Source organism: Apodemus sylvaticus, chromosome 3, assembly GCF_947179515.1.
Source record: "Apodemus sylvaticus chromosome 3, mApoSyl1.1, whole genome shotgun sequence".
Classification (NCBI taxonomy): Eukaryota; Metazoa; Chordata; class Mammalia; order Rodentia; family Muridae; genus Apodemus; species Apodemus sylvaticus.
Genome location: NC_067474.1, coordinates 130,476,984 through 130,497,135, shown reverse-complemented (window position 1 = coordinate 130,497,135; position 20,152 = coordinate 130,476,984). Strand labels below are relative to the sequence as shown.

Below are 20,152 nucleotides of genomic sequence, written 5' to 3'. Positions count from 1 at the left end.
AAATGAGAGTTAAACAGCAGAGCCATCTCTCTAACCGCAGAGACCGTGTCTCTTGCAGCTTTGCCTTGCCTTGAACTTGTGTTATGTAGCCAGGGTTACCTTGACTCCTCCGACCTTCCTGCCTCCACCTTCTGAGTGCTGCACTTGTAGGAGGCTGTCCCTATCCTAGGTTTTATGAATTGCTGGGAATAAAACCCTTTACCAACTGAACTACACCTCCAGCCCAGAATTTTTTTTTTTAATACTTGCTCAAAGTTAGTAAAATACTAACAGGTGTAGGTCAGAAAGTAGAATTGGCATGTATAAGGCTGGGATCATTCCCCAGCCCATACACACACAAATGCATGCCTTTTCTTTGGTTTTCCAAGATGGATTGAAGATGATGGAATTAGTGACTTCCTCAGATGCTTCTCCAGAAAACTAAGCTGTGCAGATAGCATGGCTTGGTATCTCGTGCCTGTAAAACCAGTATTTGAAAGGGAGAGGCAGGGGGATCATGAATTTAGTTCTATTCTTGGCTATAGCCAGTTCAAGGCTACCTGAGACCCTATCTGGAATAAAACCCAAACCAAATAAAAAACAAAAGCCCCAGTATTCAAGGTCTCTTCTGTGTGTGCGTGGTAAAGGGTTCAGATGAGATGACCCCGACTAGTGGGGAAAACCTTATGGACAAAAAAATGCAGTGAGATATATAGTCTGTGTCAGTACACACAAACACAATCATGTGAGAAAGTGATTAGAGGAACCAGAGTTTCCACGTACTAGCTCAGTGGTTAGTAACGATTAGCTATACAAGTGTGAAGTTTGGGGGAGAACGTGTGCAGAGATTTTGAGTCAAGTAGTGCTGGCTTCTCGGTCTGAAATGATGAGACGGAGAAATGAGAAATGTGGGACCTAGGTTTTAAGGAGTCTGGACTTTAACCTGGAGAGAATTGCCGAACAATTTGAGCCAAGGAGTCACATGATTGGATTTAGTGGATGGATTTCGATTAAGTCCAAATTAGAAATATTGCCTGGGGGCTGGAGAGGTGGCTCAGCAGGTAAGAGCACCAGCTCTCTTCCAAAGGTCATGAGCAGTGCCCACATGGTGGCTCACAACCATCCCTAAAGAGATCTGACGCCCTCTTCTGGTGTCTGAAAACAGCTACATTTGTACTTACATATAATAAATAAATAAAAATAAAATATTGCCTGATTTAGTCAAGGGATGGTAGTGGTTACCGCTAGGGCAGGAACAGTGGAGGCTTCCCAGCCTCAGGAAGTAAAGGTATGTATGTATTTGGGGGGGGGGGGCTTGTTTGTATGATTCTTGTTTTTTTGAGACAGGGTTTCTTTGTATAGCACTGGCTGTCCTGGAACGTGCTCTGTAGATCAGGCTGGCCTTGAGGCAGACACCACGCCCCAGCTTATATAATTTATTTTATATTTATTTACTTTCTGTGGTTTTGAGACAGGGCTCTAGTGTGTAGTGTAGTCTTACCGTGACCGTGTGGGGATTATCATGTTTTACCTAGCCTCAGATGTGCACCCTCCTACTTAACTCAGAAAGTACATATTTTTGGAAATTAGAAGGTTTGGGGCAAGCTGGGCAGTGGTGGTGCACGCCTGTAATCCCAGTACTCTGGGAGGCAGTGGCAGGCAGATTTCTGAGTTTGAGGCCAGCCTGGTCTACAGAGTGAGTTCCAGGACAGCCAGGGCTATACAGAGAAACCCTGTCTCAAAAAAAAAAAAAAAAAAAAAAAAAAAAAAAAAAAAAATCCAAAAAACCAAAAAAATATTGAAAACATTTTTAAAAAATTTAAAGAAAAAAACAAATCCAAAAAAAGAGAGAAAGTTTTGGGCTTTTTTGTTTTTATTATTATTATTATTTATTTACTTTGCTCCTTTTACCCTTCTTCTCAGGCCTTGAGCTCAGATCCACCTGCTTTTGCCTCCCAGGTGCAGGGATTAAAAGCATAAGCCACCATGATGGGCTGGTAACAGCATTTTTTTAATGCAGAAAATAGATATGGGTCAATATTACATATTTAGGATTTTTTTTAAAAAAAAAAAAACCCTATTTATTTATGTATATGAGTACACTGAAGTTGTTTTTATACATACCAGGAGAAGGCATCAGATTTCATTACAGATGGTTGTGAGCCACCATGTGGTTGCTGAGAATTGAATTTAGGACCTCTGGAAGAGCAGTCAGTAACCACACTGTGGGAGAGTAGTCCCACCTGTAACCATCTCTCCAGCCCCAATTTAGGATGATTTTTTTTTTTTTTTTTTTGAGACAGGGTTTCTCTGTATAGCCCTGGCTGTCCTGGAACTCACTCTGTAGTCCAGGCTGGCCTCGAACTCAGAAATCCGCCTGCCTCTGCCTCCCAAGTGCTGGGATTAAAAGCATGCACCACAGGCTGGAGAGACGGCTCAGTGGTTATGAGCACTGGCTGCTCTTCTGAAGGTCCTGAGTTCAAATCCCAGCAACCACATGGTGGCTCACAGCCATCCGTAATGAGATCTGATGCCCTCTTCTGGAGTGTCTGAAGACAGGTACAGTGTACTTACATATAATAATAAATAAAAATGCATCTTTAGCCGGGCGGTAGTGGTGCACGCCTGTAATCTCAGCACTCTGGGAGGCAGAGGCAGGTGGATTTCTGAGTTTGAGGCCAGCCTGGTCTACAGAGTGAGTTCCAGGACAGCCAGAGCTACACAGAGAAACCCTGTCTCGAAAAAAACAAAAAAAGAAAAGAAAAGCATGCGCCACCACCTCGCAGCTTAGGATGATTTTTAAGAAGGGTTTTTAGAAGTGCAGGGGAACTGAGGGTAACTTCAGGCTTTTTTTATTTTTCCTTTTTTCAGGGTGTACGGGTTCAAGACAGGATTTCTCTGTGTAGGACTGGCTGTCCTAGAACTCCCCATGTAGACGAGGCTAGCCTCAAACTCAAGAGATCCACCTGGCCCTGCCTCCCAAGTGCTTGAATTAAAGATTAAAGATGCATACCACCACTACCTGGCTCTGTCTGGTTTGTTTTAATATTTGCCATCCTGGGCTTTGGCTCTCTGGTGAATTGAGTATATAGAAAGTAGAGAATGAGTCAGATACCATGCAAACTCTTGAAATAGTGAAGCTGAGATTCAAACCAAGTTTGTGCAGTTCTAGATCCTAGATGATTCTGTACTCTGCTGATGGATCTGATGAGATGGTTTTAGACTTTCAGGTACCTGTGGATCATGCCAGCAGAAAGGCCCAGAAGACTTAAACATGTGAAACTGGTGTAGGAAAAGTCAGAATTTATTTTAGATGGTTACTGAAAACCCAAACTTAACCAAAGGAAAGAAAAGAGGACAGGGAAGAAAGTCAAAGGGCACCGTCATTGGTGGGAGGCAGGGGGGAGGGAGGTTCTTAAAGTCCGGACCCTTCTGTAAGTGCTGTGTTCTCTGTTCTTGTTAGCAACTTTGCTAGCCATACTGGAAAGCTGTTGCTTAAAGCAGAGTAGCAGAGGATTACTTTCTGTCCTGTTGGAAGTCTGTCTTCTGCTGGCCTTTCCATTCCCTTCCCAGAAGTTCTCTACAGATATTTGTTCTTCTTGCCTTTTGTCCCACTCTGGTTTTTAGTGTCACCTGCAAAAGGAATGAAGAAGCAAGATTAAGGTTCCTTCCAGGTTCCCAGTAAGTTAGGCCTTTGTGAAGTCTCTGCCTTGTAATTTCAGAGCCTTCTCAAGTGTTGGGAGAAGTAAACAGGTTATTGTTTGAGATCAAGCCCAGGAACCTAGCTATAGAACTGCTTGCTTGATCCCTGGGAAGTGTATAGTTACAAAGACCATGGTCTCAGAGGTTTAATGGGTTTTGTTGTAGTTTCATCAGAAAGAATCGTTTGCATATTCAAGCTTTGCTAGGCAATAGAATTCTTTCTGTCAAAAATACAAGGAAAGGAAAGACAGTTTTAGGGTGTTTGTTTACTCATGACTTACGTTATTACCAGCCCTCCCATACATCTCTTAAAACTCATAAACAAAGTTCATATTTATAAAGATGTTCTGGCAGTTAGATCAGTCCCAGGAGAATATTTATGGTACTGTTAAGATTGAGGGAAAGGTTATTTCTACTTGATTGGCTCTTGGAGCAAATATTCTCTTTTCCTTCTCTTTCTGATAACTGTTTACTCCTCCCCACTTGTTAGGTATGGAGCCTAGGGTCCCAAACATTCTGGTCAGTATCCTCCTACTGAGCTACTGTTCTAGAGATGGAAGGTAAAAGACCTGAGCCAAAGCAAACTTTATTTATGCCTGCCTCCCTCTAAGGTGGGGTTCAAAAAGTCAGTATTGGATTTGGGGAAGATAGGGCTTTCCAAATGGGGGATTTAGCAGGGAGATCTGCAGAGTTAAGGCAGTAGAGCATAACAAGGTGGTCATAACAGCCTCCTGAAACAAAGACATGGCTGCCATTTCCTGGGATAGACAGTACAGAACCATTATTTGTAGTCATGGTGTAGTGTAGGTGGGGCGGAGCCCAGTCCTTGAGAAACAGATTTAATCATAAACACGAATAAAACAAGTTTGTTTTTATTATAAGGTGGCTGTCAAGCCCAAGATGGAGACAAGCTGGTTTATCATTATATCCCTAGTCCTCTTTTTACTTTTTTATTTTGAGATCAGGTTCTACTGTTACTCTCTACCATGGCTTTTGATTCACTCTGTAGCATAGGCAGGTCTTGAGTTTATAGCCCTCCTGCCTCATATTCCCAAGCAACTGAGATTACAGGCCTCTTACCAACGTGAGGCCTATCTTTTCACTTGTTTAATTTGAGACAGAGTGCCTCTGTGTTGTCCTCGCGGTCTTGAAACTTGCTGTGTAGGTGAGGCTGGCCTCAAACTCCTAGATATTCTCCTGCCTCTGTCTCCTGAGTACTGGGACTAACCATACCTATTCTTTTTTCTTTGCAAGCAAGGCCTATTGAGGAGGATGACCTAACCCCTGGTCCTCCTGCCCTTTCCCCAATTGCTTGGATTTCAGGATTGCTCTCCTGTGCTTGGCCTCACTCATTTTGTTTTTGTTTTTGTTTTTGTTTTTGTTTTTTTACAGCAGTGGATAGCTAAGGCTCAAGGCAGCACTAACCTCCTCACCATTTTTTTTCTGTCTGTGTCTTAGGGGACAATGACGGCCTCCAGTGTCCTCCTGCACACTGGACAGAAGATGCCTCTGATTGGTCTGGGGACATGGAAGAGTGAGCCTGGTCAGGTGAGGTATTGGGAAGAGGAGGGAGACTTCTTGAGTCTCTGTCAGGGAGAAGGAGGGATTTGCAAGATGGGCCCTGCATTATTGTTTCTGGTAAGGATAAAGATAGTGGAGAGATGAGTGAAGAAGGGACAACTATGAGCCCTTAGTTTGCCCAACTGACTCAGGAGGGACTCAGGGCTCTGTAGAGCAGAGTATGGTGTTGGAGCCTCTTTGTTTCCAGGCCTGAGCTGAGTCCCAGTATATTTCTTACCTCCCCATGCTGTGGTCACATCTTCTGCACACCAGGCTTATTGAGACCTGGGCCTTTCCCAAGTGCATATTTTGGAGCTAGGAGCATAGTCTAAAACTTGAGAAGTTACTGGGATAAACTGTACAGACAAGAATTAGGAAAAAGTTTTAACTAAACTTTTAAAATTGTTTGACAGTTTCATCCATGTAAGTAATACTGACCACAATTACCCTCTTTCCACCCCCTAGACAAGATCTTTCTGTGTAGCCAAAGCTGATCTGGAACTCAGCTCAGGCAGTAGTCATAGTTTAACCTCCAAACTGCTGGGATTACTATTCCTGACAATTTTTTCTTTTTTTCCTGAAGATTTAATTTGATTTTTACTTGTGTGGTGTGTGTGTGTGTGTGTGTATACACAAGTGAGAGTGTGATCTTGTAGAGGCCAGAAAAAGGTATCAGATTCCCTGGAGCTGGACTTACATGTAGTTGGGTGCCATCTGTTGTCAGGTGCTGGGAACTGAACTCCTGTCCTCTATAGGAGCAACAAGTGCTCTTAATCCCTGAGCTATCTCTATAGCCCCAATACACTTTCTCTTAATCAATCAGGTGGTTACTGTTGGTATCAGGATCTCCGAACCCCACCAGTGACATCAAATCTAGGCAACAGTGAGACCCGCACACCTGTTGCCAAGGCAGCAGCCAGAATCCACTTGGCTCGCCTCCTGCCTTTGCCTGTGGCTATGTCACTGTACATACATAAAAGGAAGAACCTCTGATCTATGTCACTGTACATACATAAAAGGAAGAGCCTCTGATCTCCCGCTCTGTGTGGCTCTTTGAAGTGTCTCTCTGCTCGGCTGTGTCCCTTAGCCTAGGAATGTCCTTCCTTCCTTCCTTCCTTCCTTCCTTCCTTTTTGTTGTTTCTCTCATTTCTTTTTTTTTTTTTAAATTGATGACAAAGTTTTATTCTTTTTAACACTCATTTAATAAGTACATGGAGGTCAGAGGACAACTTGAGAGAGTCAGCTCTCTCTTTTCACCAAGTGGGTCATGGGGGGATCGAACACAGGTCCTTAGGTTGGGTGGCAAGCGCCATTACTGCTTAGCTATCTCCCTGAGCCCCGCTCTCTCATTTCTTTTAAAAAGATTTATTTTTTGAATGTATGAGTGCTCTGTCTGCATGTACACCTGCATGCCAGAAGAGGGCGTCAGATCTCATTACAGATGGTTGTGCGCCACCATGTGGTTGCTGGGAATGGAACTCAGGACCTCTGGAAGAGCAGGCAGTGCTCTTAACCTCTGAGCCATCTCTCCAGCTCCATTGTCTCTCTCTCTCTCTCTCTCTCTCTCTTTTTTTTTTTAATTTGGTTTTTTTCGAGACAGGGTTTCTCTGTATAGCCCTGGCTGTCCTGGAACTCACTCTGTAGACCAGGCTGGCCTCGAACTCAGAAATCCGCCTGCCTCTGCCTCCCAGAGTGCTGGGATTACAGGCATGCGCCACCACTGCCCGGCTGTTTCTCTTTTTAACATGTTCTCTGTAGCCTAGGATTGGCCTCAAACTTGCTGTAAATCCTCTTAAATGCTGTGATTATAGGATGACCATGAACTAGCTTTCTATTTTTTATTTGTGTTTCATTCATGAGTGTTTTGCCTGTGTATGTATAATGTGTGTGCTTGGTGTCCAAGAGATCAGAAGACTATATCTGATCCCCTGAAACCAGAGTTACAGAAGGTCATGTGCCACCTTGTAGATGCTGGAAACTGCACCTAGATCCTCTGAAGAGCAGCCAGTACTCTTTTTTTTTTTTTTTAAATATTACTTACTTAATGTACACTGTAGCTTTCTTCAGTCACACAAGAAGAGGGCATCGGATCCCATTAGAGATGATTGTGAGCTACCATGTGGTTGCTGGGACTTGAACTTAGGACCCTCTGGAAGATCACTCAGTGCTCTTAACTGCTAGGCCATCTCTCCAGCCCAGAGCCTGGATTTCTGGTCCTCCTGCCTTGACCTTCTATGTGCTGATTTGTAGGCTTAAGTCCACACAGTCTGTGTATTGTAGAGAAACTTAGGGCTTCCCACATGCTAGGTGAGCACTCTACCAACTGAGCTAGGCCTTAGTCAGAATCATTCATCTTCCCTCCTGGTCTGCATGTGTGGCCATCATATAATCTTTCTCCCTTACCAGCTCAGACCTGTGGAACTGAAATCTTTTTTTCCTCTTCTTTCCAATGCAGGTGAAAGCAGCCATTAAACATGCCCTTAGCGTAGGCTACCGCCACATTGATTGTGCTTCTGTATATGGCAATGAAACTGAGATTGGGGAGGCCCTGAAGGAGAATGTGGGACCAGGCAAGGTAAGAACTGGGGCTACAGAGAAAATGGAATATGAGAACTTAGGACTGAAGCTGGGACTTGGTCTTAGATAAGAGAAGCTGGCATCAGCTCCCAGCATGTCCAATCTTTTGACATCGTTATCTGCAGAGAGTTACTTGAGAGTAACATGATGGCATTAAAAAGAACACCTCTCTGGGTGGTGATGGTGCGCTCCTTTAATACTCGCACACAGGAGAACAGGGCTAAGCAGATCTCTGAATCTGAGGCTAACCTGGTCTACAAAGCAAGTTACAAGACAGCCAGAGCTGCATAGAGGAACCCTGTTTGGACAAAAAGCAACACAGAAGGGCTGGGGAATATGGCTCCAGTTGAGAGGACTGGCTGCTCTTCCAGACCACTGGGTTCAGTTCTCAGCACACACATGGCAGATCATAGCTGCCTATTGTTCCAGGTCGAGGGGACTTTGACACCCTCACCCAAATGTGCATGAAATAAAAATTAAAAGAAAAATGAAGAAAAAAAGAAACCCACTTACTTTAAGTAACTTATGATTTTGCGTTGGGTCACATTCCAAGGCACACGGTGTTTCTCTCTCAGGTGTTGTAGTTAAGCTTGGGGGCTTGGGCTCTTCTCACAGCGGGCTCTGCCTCTCTCACAGGCAGTATCTCGAGAGGAGCTGTTTGTGACATCTAAGCTGTGGAATACTAAGCACCACCCTGAGGATGTAGAACCTGCCCTCCGGAAGACACTGGCTGATCTGCAACTGGAATATTTGGATCTCTACTTGATGCATTGGCCGTATGCCTTTGAGTAAGCCTTGCCCCACCATATTTTTGGAAGTTGAGGGTTGGATGTGATAGCGTTGGTAATTGATGATATTCACAGCTGCAGAGTGGGGTAAGAATGCTAATGAGTGGAGCCAGCAGAGGTGCCTACTTACCGTGGGATCCTTGCCTGTTCTGCAGCCAGGTGTTTAGATATATGAAGAGGGTAGCACCCAGTATGTACCTGTGTGCACCAGACATGCTGCTCTTCTTTTGAAATAGGACCCCTAAGATTTTTTGGCTATGAATTTCTTGGCAGAGGAGGGTGCGAGTGTTACATAAACACTGTGTCCTTGTCAGATGGTCAGAACCCCCCCCCTGAAGAAAGTGACATTAATGAAGCTTAGTAGAAGAGAAGAGATAGAATCAGGCCTATGAATCAGGCATGATGGTACATGTCTTTAATCCTATCACCTGGGAGACAGAGGCAGGTGAATTTCTGAGCTCAAAGCCAGCAGTGCTAGTTTCAGGATATCCCGGGCTATCTAGGAAAACCTTGTTTTGAAAAACAAACAAAGCTGGGCGTTGGTGGCGCACGCCTGTAATCCCAGCACTCTGGGAGGCAGAGGCAGGCAGATTTCTGAGTTCGAGGACAGCCAGGGCTATACAGAGAAACCCTGTCTCAAAAAAAACCAAATCCAAAAAAACAAAAAAAATAAAAAATAAAGAAAAAAAGAAAAACAAACAAAAAACCAACAAACCAAAACAAAACCCAAACATAGAAAGCATGTGCTATGAATTAGTAAAGGGTCAGACATTCCATGTAAGTGAAATGCCGGTTATAAACTAGAAGGATAAGAAATCATTGCTGTTCCTGATTCTTGTCCCATTATCCCTTGGTCTTATCGTGTGGTACACAGAATATCTGGTTGGGCGGGCAGGGCAGAAGCCTGACCTTTTGCTGACACTTGGGGGTGGGGGTGTGTTTACTCAGGCGGGGAGACAATCCCTTTCCCAAGAATGCCGATGGAACTGTCAGATATGACTCGACTCACTATAAGGAGACCTGGAAGGCTCTGGAGGCCCTGGTGGCAAAGGGGCTGGTGAAAGCCCTGGGCTTGTCCAACTTCAGTAGTCGGCAGATTGATGATGTCCTCGGTGTGGCCTCTGTGCGCCCAGCTGTCTTGCAGGTGAGCACTACAAACAGACCAAAGGAAAGTGTGTTGTGTGTACAGGGCATGAATAGTCAGGTGGGGGCCTCCGTAATGGAGGGGCAGGTTGTCAGAAGTGTTGTTGAGGAAGTTCTATGTATACAAGTGGATTTGAAGGCCTGAAAGAGCATGCGCTCACCAGTGAGAAGAAGTGGGCTTACAGGCAGCAGTGGTTACCAGTGCAGGGCTAGTCCACTCAGCGTGGAGAGGGCCAGGTAGTCTGGGTGTGGCTGCCCGTGCTGAAGGGCTGGTTCTTGTTTTAGGTGGAATGCCATCCATACCTGGCTCAGAATGAGCTCATTGCCCACTGTCACGCACGAGGCCTGGAGGTGACTGCCTACAGCCCCTTGGGTTCCTCTGACCGTGCTTGGCGCCACCCTGATGAGCCAGTCCTGCTTGAAGAACCAGTAGTCTTGGCACTAGCTGAAAAACATGGCCGATCTCCAGCTCAGATCTTGCTCAGGTATGAGACAATTTTTAGGAAAAGGTCTAGTTGGGAGGCAAAGACTGAGGGAACTGTTTATTTGAAAAAGGCTGGAACCTTATCTGGATTAGGTTGGCCAAGAACTCAAAGATCCACTGCCCACTATATTTTCATTACTTTATTTGTTCACTTTACTTTTTTTTTTTCTAGATTTATTTATTTATTATATGTAAGTACACTGTAGCTGTTTTCAGACACCGGAAGAAGGCGTCAGATCTCTTTTTGGCAACCACCATGTGGTTGCTGGGATTTGAACTCATGACCTTTGGAAGAGCAGTCGGTGCTCTTACCCACTGAGCCATCTCTTCAGCCCATACTTTTTTTTTTTTTTTAAATTTATTGTTATATGTAAGTACACTGGAGCTGTCTTCAGACACCAGAAAAGAGCGTCAGATCTCATTACAGATGGTTGTGAGCCACCACGTGGTTGCTAGGATTTATCAGGACCTTCAGAAGATCAGTCAGTGCTCTTAACCTCTGAGCCATCTCTCCAACCCCCCCCCCTTTTTTTTAAATATTTATTTATTTATTTATTTATTATATGTAGGTACACTGTAGCTGTCTTCAGACACTCCAGAAGACGGTGTCAGATCTCGTTACAGATGGTTGTGAACCACCATATGGTTGCTGGGATTTGAACTCGGGACCATCGGAAGAGCAGTCAGTGCTCTTAACCCCTGAGCCATCTCTCCAGCCCCCCCCCCTTTTTTGTTGTTTTGTTTTTTCGAGACAGGGTTTCTCTGTATAGCCCTGGCTGTCTATCCTGGAACTCACTCTGTCGATCAGGCTGGCCTCGAACTCAGAAATCTACCTGCCTCTGCCTTCCAAGTGCTGGGATTAAAGACATGCGCCACCACTGCCCGGCACTTTACCTTTTTTTTTTTTTTTTTTAATTTGACAGAATAATAAGGCTGAGGATTTTGCTCTGTGGTCTAGAGTGAAGCTACTGTGGGTCAAGTTGCCTATTCTATGAGGCTCAGGTGGTCTAGGAACTAAAGAGAGCTGCATTAAGGTCAAGATACTGTTTCTCAGTACTAACTCCTTTTCCTTGTCTCCACTCCTTACCTAGATGGCAGGTTCAGCGGAAAGTAATCTGCATCCCCAAAAGCATCACTCCTTCCCGCATCCTTCAGAACATTCAGGTACTTGGCCATTAGGTTCCATCTTCTTTAATCTATTAAGATGATATGTTCTGGCCTTGATTCTGCCTGCTAAGAAGCCAGTATTGGGGGATTCTAGCTACTACTCACAAGGCTGATGTTTTTTCCCCCAGGTATTTGATTTCACCTTTAGCCCAGAGGAAATGAAGCAATTAGATGCTCTGAACAAAAATTGGCGGTACATTGTGCCCATGATTACGGTAAGCATGAGTAACCATTCAGAGCCAGGGAACAGGTGACATGCTCAGGCTTATTAGAGCCCCTTCAGTAGGAGGTCTGGAGTGTGGCGGCCCAGTTCTGGCTTCAGGCTTGCTGGTGGAGAAGGGACAGAATGCTAATGGGCTGGCTACCCACCAACAGTAGTAGGAACAAGCAGTGCTTGTTTCTTCTCTTTGCTCCCTCACTCCCTGTCTTCCCGCCCCCCTTTAAAGATGGGGTCTTACTGTATTTATTGCCTTGACTGTCCTGAAGCTCCCAGAGATCTGCCTGCTTGTGTCTCCTGAGTGCTGGGGTTATCGGTGTGTGCCACCATGCCTGGCTCTCTTTGTTTTATTGGTTTTGTTTTGTTTTTGAGATGGGGACTTAACATTGTAGTTGATATTTTAGTGGAACTCACTAGGTAGCCCAGGCTGGCTTTGAACTGCCCTTCTTCATGCCTGATTTCTCTTTCTTTCCCTTTGAGTTTCTCCTTCCTTCCTTTTAGGCAGGTTTTAAACTCTGTTCTCCATTCTCTTGCCTCAGCCTACCAAGTTCTGGGCCAGACCAAGCTCTGTTCCAATGATCCTGTTCTCTTGACGTTGGAGAAAATTAGCATGGCTCAGGTGTAATGAATATAACCTGTGAGTCTTAGTGTGCTTATTGACTATCTTGAATTTCTCTAGTTAAATAATAAGAACCCTCAAAAGGCGTTCTAGAACTTGCTGAGGACTGCTACATGGAAGGAAGTAAACAGATCTGGGCACATTATTCCAGCTAAGGCTGTGAAGTCTTAGGGTAGGGTTAACCATGTAGTAGGCTGTGAATTTGATGGTGGAATCACTGTTGATATTGTAACAGTAATTTAGGCTTGGATCTTGCTGATGTCACCTGGCATAGTACTAGAGATAGGTGAAGTCCTTCAGAAGAATTTGAGGTAATATCCTGGGTCTTTGGAATGTCGGTGCTTGCTAATAATGGGTTAATTTATTTTTTATCTTTCTTTTCAGGTGGATGGGAAGAGGGTCCCCAGAGATGCTGGACACCCTCTGTATCCCTTTAATGACCCATACTGAGACCCATAGTTTCTCAGCTTCCCTTTCAGTCCTGCTAAGCATTGCCTGCTACTCCCCAGAAAGAAGGAATCAATAAAGCCATTGAAGTGTATTCACCGTGTGCTTGACTTACTGTCTGGTTAGGCATGAGGTAGAAGTTGTCCTCAGGGACAACACAGACCTAGGGTTGCTGGATGTGAACTGCCATACTTTGGGGGGGGGGGAGGAAGAAGCTCTGCATGCTTCTTTATCGCTCTACAAAAATGCCAGAAATTGTACAACTTCTAATTGATACATTGGTGCTTACTGAAGGTTTTTTTTTTTTTGTTTTTGAGACAGGGTTTCTCTGTGTAGCCCTGGCTGTCCTAGAACTCACTCTGTAGACCAGGCTGGCCTCGAACTAAGAAATCCACCTGCCTCTGCCTCACAGAGTGCTACAGGCATGCACCAGGGTTTCTCTGTGTAGCCCCAGCTGTCCTGGAACTCACTCTGTAGACCAGGCTGGCCTTGAACTCAGAAATCCGCCTGCCTTTGCCTCCCAGAGTGCTGGGATTACAGGTGTGCACCACCACTGCCCGGCCAAAATAGGATTTTTAATTTTTACCATTCCCTTGCACTAGTCAGTGCCTAAGTTTAAGAATAGGAAGAACATGCTCACCCCCACCCCCAACTCCAATGTATCAATAAATGTTTAAGGACCTCAGCTTGCAGAATTAGGAAAGACAGGAATGGGCTTTTTTCTCTTTTGGGTACTACAGTGAGTGCATAGGCCATCTGAAGGAGACGGGTTATCAGGTCAGCCTGTCTGTCACCTAAAGCCTGCACCTAAGATGATAAAGACCACTAGAGGTCACTAATAGATTTTAGGAAGGATTTTGGTGACTCAAACTGGCTTTAAACTCTATCCATGTGGTGCCTCCAAGTTAAAGCATTTCACTTTATTCATGATAAAGTTCTGATAGTTATGAGTACATGTGGATTAAGCTTAGTGCTAGTCCCTGAGGATATAGCATAACTAAGATCTGCAGGCCCCTGAGGTCTACTTGAGGAGACAGACTTTAAGTAATTGTATAATTAGCTTAATTATAGTTGGGAGATGTGCATCATGAGAAGCTCACTTAATTTAATTAGTTGAGATCTTAAGGATAAATAGAGATTAATTAGTTAAAGGAGGTAAGAGTGGGAATGAACAGGATTCCAAATTGGACAGCTTGGGGGAAAGCTTTGGGATTGGAAGGCATGGAAAAAACAAAGGTGAGAGAAACTAAAAATGAGTACAGTGGCGTGAAGGGAGGCAAAGAACGATGGCAAAATGGTAGGCACCTGAAATAGAGGGCTTGACTGACTAAGATGCTGGACTCCTTGGACAGAGCTCAGTCTGTGCAGTGCTTGCCAAGCTAGTTTGAATCTTGGACTTCGGTTGTCAGCATCAAGTAAAAGTTAGTATGTGGAGGGTGGGAGGAAGGGTTGAGGGTTTTCGGGAGGGGGGAAACCGGGAAAGGTTTTAGCATTTGTAAATGAAGATTATATTCAGTTTAAAAAAAAAAGTATGTGGATGAAAATCTGTAATACTAGCACTAGGAAGGTGGAGGCAGGAGGATAAGAAGTCCATGGTCATTTGTAGCCAAGTAAGTCGAGTGTGAGGCCAGCCTGAGAATCCTGAGTAATAATATAATATATTCCAAAGTAATAAAATAATAATAATCAGGCTGTCAAGATGGTCATTGAGGGCCAGAAAGATACTTCAACAGTTAAGAGCACATACTGCTCTTGCAGAGGTCTAGAGTTGTGCAGCTCTCAATTAGCTGTAACTTCAGATCCAGGGGACTATGATACCTCTAGCCTCTTGGCTACCTATCCTTACATGCACATATACACATATATATACATAAAATTAAATAATGAGATTGCAAAGGATGGCTCAGTGAGCAAAGGTGCCTGCAACATCCTGAGTTTGATCTTCAGAACTATGTGAAGGTAGAAGGAGAATGCTATCCCCAGAGTTGTCCTCTGACCTCCACACGTGCCTTTTCCACACAGGCACATTTACACCCGGGGGCACGTGCCTTTAACCCCAGTGCTCAGAAGCAGAGGCAGGTGAATCTGTGAGTACAAGGTCAACCTGGTCTGAGAAACCCTATCTCAAAAACTCAAACCAAACAAACAAAAACCACATTTACTCTAGGGTTTTTGTTTGTTTGTTTTTGTTTTTCAAGACAGGGTTTCTTTGTGTAGCACTGGCCATCTGGGATCGCTGTAAACCAGGTTGGCTTCAAACTCAGGGATCCACCTGCCTCTGCCTCCTAAGTGCTGGGATTAAAGTTGTATGCCACCTCTGCCTGGCCTAAGAAGTTGGGCCCAGATGTATATGAAAGGAAATCAACGTGAAGAAACAGAACACGTCTCTTAGTTGCTGTTGTATTGCTGTGAAGAGACACCATGACCTAAGTTGCTTTGGGGGGGGGGGGGCTTGCTGACAGTTGTAGAGAGTGAGCACAAGATCATCATGGCGGGAGTATGGCAGGGAGCAGGCAAGTATGGAGCAGTAGTAGAGCGGTTACATCTTATCAGCAGGTTAGAGGCAGAGATAGAGGCTGGGCTTAGTTTGGACTTTTAAAGTTCAGCCCACTTCTAGTGACACGTTCTTCAAGACCACACCCCCAACCTTTCCAACCACCCCCCCCCCCCCCACCTAAAAACCAAACATTTTAGTTTAATAGAGAGTTTTGTTTTGTTTTGTTTGATTTTCCCAGACAGGGTTTCTCTGTGTAGCCCTGGCTGTCTTGGAACTCACTCTGTAGACCAGGCTGGCCTCGAACTCAGAAATCCGCCTGCTTCTGCCTCCCAGAGTGCTGGGATTACAGGCGTGCGCCACCACTGCCTGGCTCCAATTTCTTATCAGTATACCACTCACTCATAGGATTTAAGACACATCTTTTTTTTTTTTTTTTTTTTTTTTTTTTTTTTTTTTTTTTTTTGGTTTTTCGAGACAGGGTTTCTCTGTAGCCCTGGCTGTCCTGGAACTCACTCTGTAGACCAGGCTGGCCTCAAACTCAGAAATCTGCCTGCCTCTGCCTCCCAAAAGTGCTGGGATTACAGGGATGTGCCACCACTGCCCGGCCTTAAGATGCATTTTAATGACTTCATCTGAAGTGGAAACTGAATGGTTCTTTGGAAAGTCAATGTGTTGGCTGGTGTTTTGCTGGGGCAATCATGGACATGGGTGAAAGGCTAAGGTAGATTTGGCTGAAGCAGACACATGGGAAGGGATGTTCTGCCAAAGCAAGCACAAGAAAGGACATGAGATGGATTCTTTGCTAGTGACACACATGTATTGGTCCACCTTACACTGCTGTGTAGTTGAGTTCCATTTGTCGGAACTTCATATAGAGGAAAACTTCTGAGAGCTGCAGTTTCTTGGTGCCTCTGATTGTCAGAGTGATGCCAGCTGAGACATATGCACGTGTTAAGGCAACACACGTGCTGAGGCAAGACCCTTGGAGGACACGTGATGTTTGCAGGGATGGAAATAGAACTCTACCGTCAGGGATGGAGGTAGAGAGCTAGCTGTGTAACCCTTGTTGGTCTCTTGTCTTCGCTGACCTTTGTTTTACCGAGAGGCACAGCTGAGAGTTTCTCCAGGTGTTCCTGCTGGTCCCTCCTGTGGCTGACTGTGAGGCTGAGGCCTGGCTGGCTCTGCTAGGTAGTGCCACTGCTGCTGAGTGTTTGCTATCCAACTCTGCCTGGACTGCTGATGTATCTATCCATGAAGTGTTTGAGAGTGGATGGAGCAACCATGCCAACCTGTGAACTGAACTTCTGATTTCCACACAAAAGTTTTGAAAAAAAATTAAAGTTACCCTTCATCATCTTTTTAAGTTTTTTTTCCTTTTTATTTTTGAGGCAAGTTCTAACTCTGTCTCATACTGGTTGTGTTAGATCCTGACTCAAAAAGCCTAGAAAAATTGGGTGTGGCAACATACAGCTATAATCCTAGCACTTGGAAGGTAGAGGTAGAAGGATCAGGAGTTCAAGATCATCCTTGGCTACATAAAGTTGGAAGCTAGCCTCAGCTATATGAAACTGTCTCCAAAAACAAACAAAAGGCATGGTGGCACACATCTTTAATCCCAGGGCTCAGGAGGCAGAGGCAGGAGGATCTCTGAGTTTAAGGTCAGACTGATCTATATTGCAAGTTCCAGGTCAGTCAGGGCTATGTATTGAGACATTGTCTCATTCCCATCCCCAACAAAAAACAAAACAAAACAAAACAAAAAACAACCCAACAACAACTAAAAACTTATTTTTGGCTGGGTAGTGGTGGCACATGCCTTAATCCCAGTACTTGGGAGGCAGAGGCAGGTGGATTTCTGAGTTTGAGGCCAGCCTGGTCTACATAGTGAGTTCCAGGACAGCCAGGGCTATACAGAGAGACCCTGTCTTGAAAAACCAACACAAAAACCAAAAAAACCAAAAAAAACAAAAACCAAAACAACAACAAAAACAACAACAACAACAAAAGACAGTCCAAAAAAACCTTATTTTGGGATCTGAGGGTATGGTTAGGTTGCAGAAATACTAAAACAAAGCAAAAATGTTAGGCATGGTAGTGAATTACTTTTAATTTTTTAAATTTTTTTTAAGATTTACTTATTCTATGTATATGAGTACATTGTGATTCTTCTTGGACACACCAAAGGAGGGTATCAGCTCCCATTCCACATGTGTTCTCCAGCCGGGTAGTGGTGGATCTCTGAATTCAAGGCCAGCCAGAACTGCAGAGTAAGATCCTCTCTTAAACAAAACAAAACAGTTTTTAAGAAAGGGAGCTAGAAAGTTGATTCAGTGTTGAACAGAACTTGTTATTCTCTCAAAGATCTGGGTTTGAGTCCCAGAACCCACATATTAGCTCACAATTGTCTGTAACTCCAGTCTGAGGGATCCTGACACCTTTCTCTCCTTCACGGCCATCAGGCACAGGCATGCTATGTAGGTAAAACACTCATATATTTAAAATAAGTCAGTTTGGGGCTGGAGAGATGGCTCAGTGGTCAAGCACACTGACTGCTGCTCTTCCAGAGGTCCTGAGGTCAATTCCCAGCAACTACAGGGTAGGCCACAAACATGTGGAATGGGATCTTATGCCCTCTGCTGGTGTGTCTGAAGACTCATGAATTACAACGTACTCAAATACATAAAATAAATAAATAAATCTTTTTTTAAAAAGTCAATTAAATGTTGTTGTTGCTGTTTTGAGACAGCATTTCTCTGTGTAGTCTTAGCTGTTCTGGGAACTTACTCTTTAGATTAAACTGGCCTTGAACTCAGTGATCCTCCTGTCTCCCAAATGCTAGGACTAAAGGCATGTGCCACCACTGCCCTTAATTTTTTGTTTGTTTGTTTGTTTTTTGTTCCCCCCCCCCCCCCCCCCCCCCCCCGAGACAGGGTTTCTCTGTGTAGTCCTGGCTGTCCTGGAACTCACTCTGTCGGCCAGGCTGGCCTCAAACTCAGAAATCCGCCTGCCTCTGCCTCCCAGAGTGCTGGGATTACAGGCGTGCACCACCACTGCCTGACTTTTGTTAAATTCTTAACTGAAATATCTCATCTTGTTTAACATTAACAAACAAACAAATCTCAAAGGAAAAGTAAAGATCTGGCCGTTAACTAAAACATGTACCATCAGTTGCTGGAAAGGTGGGTCATCAATTAAGAACACATGTACCTTCCAGAAGACTGGAGTTTGGTTCCTAGCATTTATATCTGGAGGTTCTCAACTACCTGTAATCCCAGCTCCAGGGGAATCAATTCCTCTTACTCTGTTTCAAGGCACTCATAAGCACAAATCTGTATTTGTATACATAATTTAAAAGATCAAAGATTTTTTTGAGACAAGATTTGTCTTGGAATTCCTTATAGAGATTAGGTTGCCTCAACAGCTTCTGCCTTTGGAGTACAGAAACAGGTGTTTGTGACTTTTAAACAAGTTGTTATAATCATCACTATTATGATTATTCATTTTTTCAAGATAGTTCCTCTTTGTATCCATGGCTGTCCTGGAACTAGCTCTGTAACCCATGCTGGGTTCAGATTTAGGGAGACCAGTCTGCCTCTGCCTCCTGAGTGCTGAGATTAAAGATGTGTGCTAGGGATGGAGAGATGGCTCATTGGTTAAAAAGTACTGGCTATTCTTTAATTTTTTTATTCTATTTTATTTTATTTTTGGTTTTTTAAGACAGTGTTTTTCTGTATAGCCCTGCCTATACAGTACCGGAACTCATTCTGTAGACCAGGCTGGCATTGAATTCAGAAATCCACCTGCCTCTGCCTCTCAAGTGCTGGGATTAAAGGCCTGCACCAGCACTGCCCAGCTGAGCACTTGGTGTTGTTGGAGAGGACCCATTTGGAAGCTCACAAACTTATCAGTAATTCCTGTTCCAAGGGATCAGACACCCTCACACAGACATACACTCAGGCAAGACACCAATGTACATAAACTACAAATAAATTATAAAGGTGTGTGCCACCATGCCCCACAAAATTTATTTTTTAAAAGAATCCACTTATTTCTATTTATTCAGTTTTAGATTTTTTTTTTTGGTCACTTTGTGTGAATAAATGCTTTACCCACATCCATGTCTGTGCACCGCATGCAATGCCTGGTGCCTAACGAAATGGTGAGCTTCCTTGTGGGCTCTGGGAATTGAAACAGGGTCCTTTGCAAGAATAACAAGTGATCTTAACCTCTGAGCTAACGTTCCAGCCACATTTACTTTTATTTAATGTGTACGAGCGTTTCCTGGCATTTATGTATGTGTACCATGTGTGTGCCAGGTGGCCCTGGAGGTCAGAGGAAGCCCTTGAATGAATGCTCTGGAACTGGAGTTACAAACAGTTGCAAAATAAGCAGTGTGTGGTGGTGCTCACCTGTAATCTCAGTACTTGCAATCACAGGCAGGTGGGTCAGTCGGTCTAAACAGCAAGTTTCAGGCTAGCCAGGGATATACTGTGAGTCCTGCCTAAATATATGAAAGAAAAAAAAAAGAGACTGCTAAAATGTTTAAAGTGTTTGAAGTACAGGATTTAGCTCAATAACTTGGACGTAGGTAGAGGAAGATGATGTCATCAACGGATTGGATCAGTTAAAGGTGGTAGATCTAAACACCCGCATCCCTTTGCCCCTCTGAGTTTTGAATCAAGCGCGATAGTTTTATCTGTAGCCAATCCTAGAGCAGCATCTTCTTTCGTCAGTAGTTGCTGAGCCCCAGAGCCACGCGTCTCCCTGGTCAGTTCTAGCCGTTGCTGCTGTACTCGTGCCCAGCTCTTGCGTTTCCATCCGTTAAGACTGAGAGGGCATAGGGAAGACCTGTCACCTTCTCGGGTATCCCCGTCAGAAAGAAACCCTCGGGACTACTTTTTCCACAGTCGCAGAGACTCACTGGCTCCACTTAATTGTGGAATCTCTAGGCTGGCTCCCACTCAGAAGTTGT

The 20,152-nt window shown here is 44.3% G+C and overlaps 1 protein-coding gene across 1 annotated transcript in view; it reads left to right on the top strand.

Annotated features, from left to right (window-relative positions):
• Positions 1-12,777, top strand: part of Akr1a1 (aldo-keto reductase family 1 member A1) — a 13,904-nt gene extending 1,127 nt beyond the window's left edge. Inside the window, exons 2-9 of the mRNA XM_052177086.1 lie at positions 5,140-5,229; positions 7,697-7,816; positions 8,455-8,606; positions 9,555-9,750; positions 10,035-10,234; positions 11,325-11,397; positions 11,529-11,615; positions 12,621-12,777. Of these exons, the coding sequence (XP_052033046.1) occupies positions 5,146-5,229; positions 7,697-7,816; positions 8,455-8,606; positions 9,555-9,750; positions 10,035-10,234; positions 11,325-11,397; positions 11,529-11,615; positions 12,621-12,686 (978 nt within the window). The 5' untranslated portion in view covers positions 5,140-5,145 and the 3' untranslated portion in view covers positions 12,687-12,777. The remainder of the gene's footprint in view (positions 1-5,139; positions 5,230-7,696; positions 7,817-8,454; positions 8,607-9,554; positions 9,751-10,034; positions 10,235-11,324; positions 11,398-11,528; positions 11,616-12,620) is intronic.
• Positions 12,778-20,152: the final 7,375 nt, after the last annotated feature.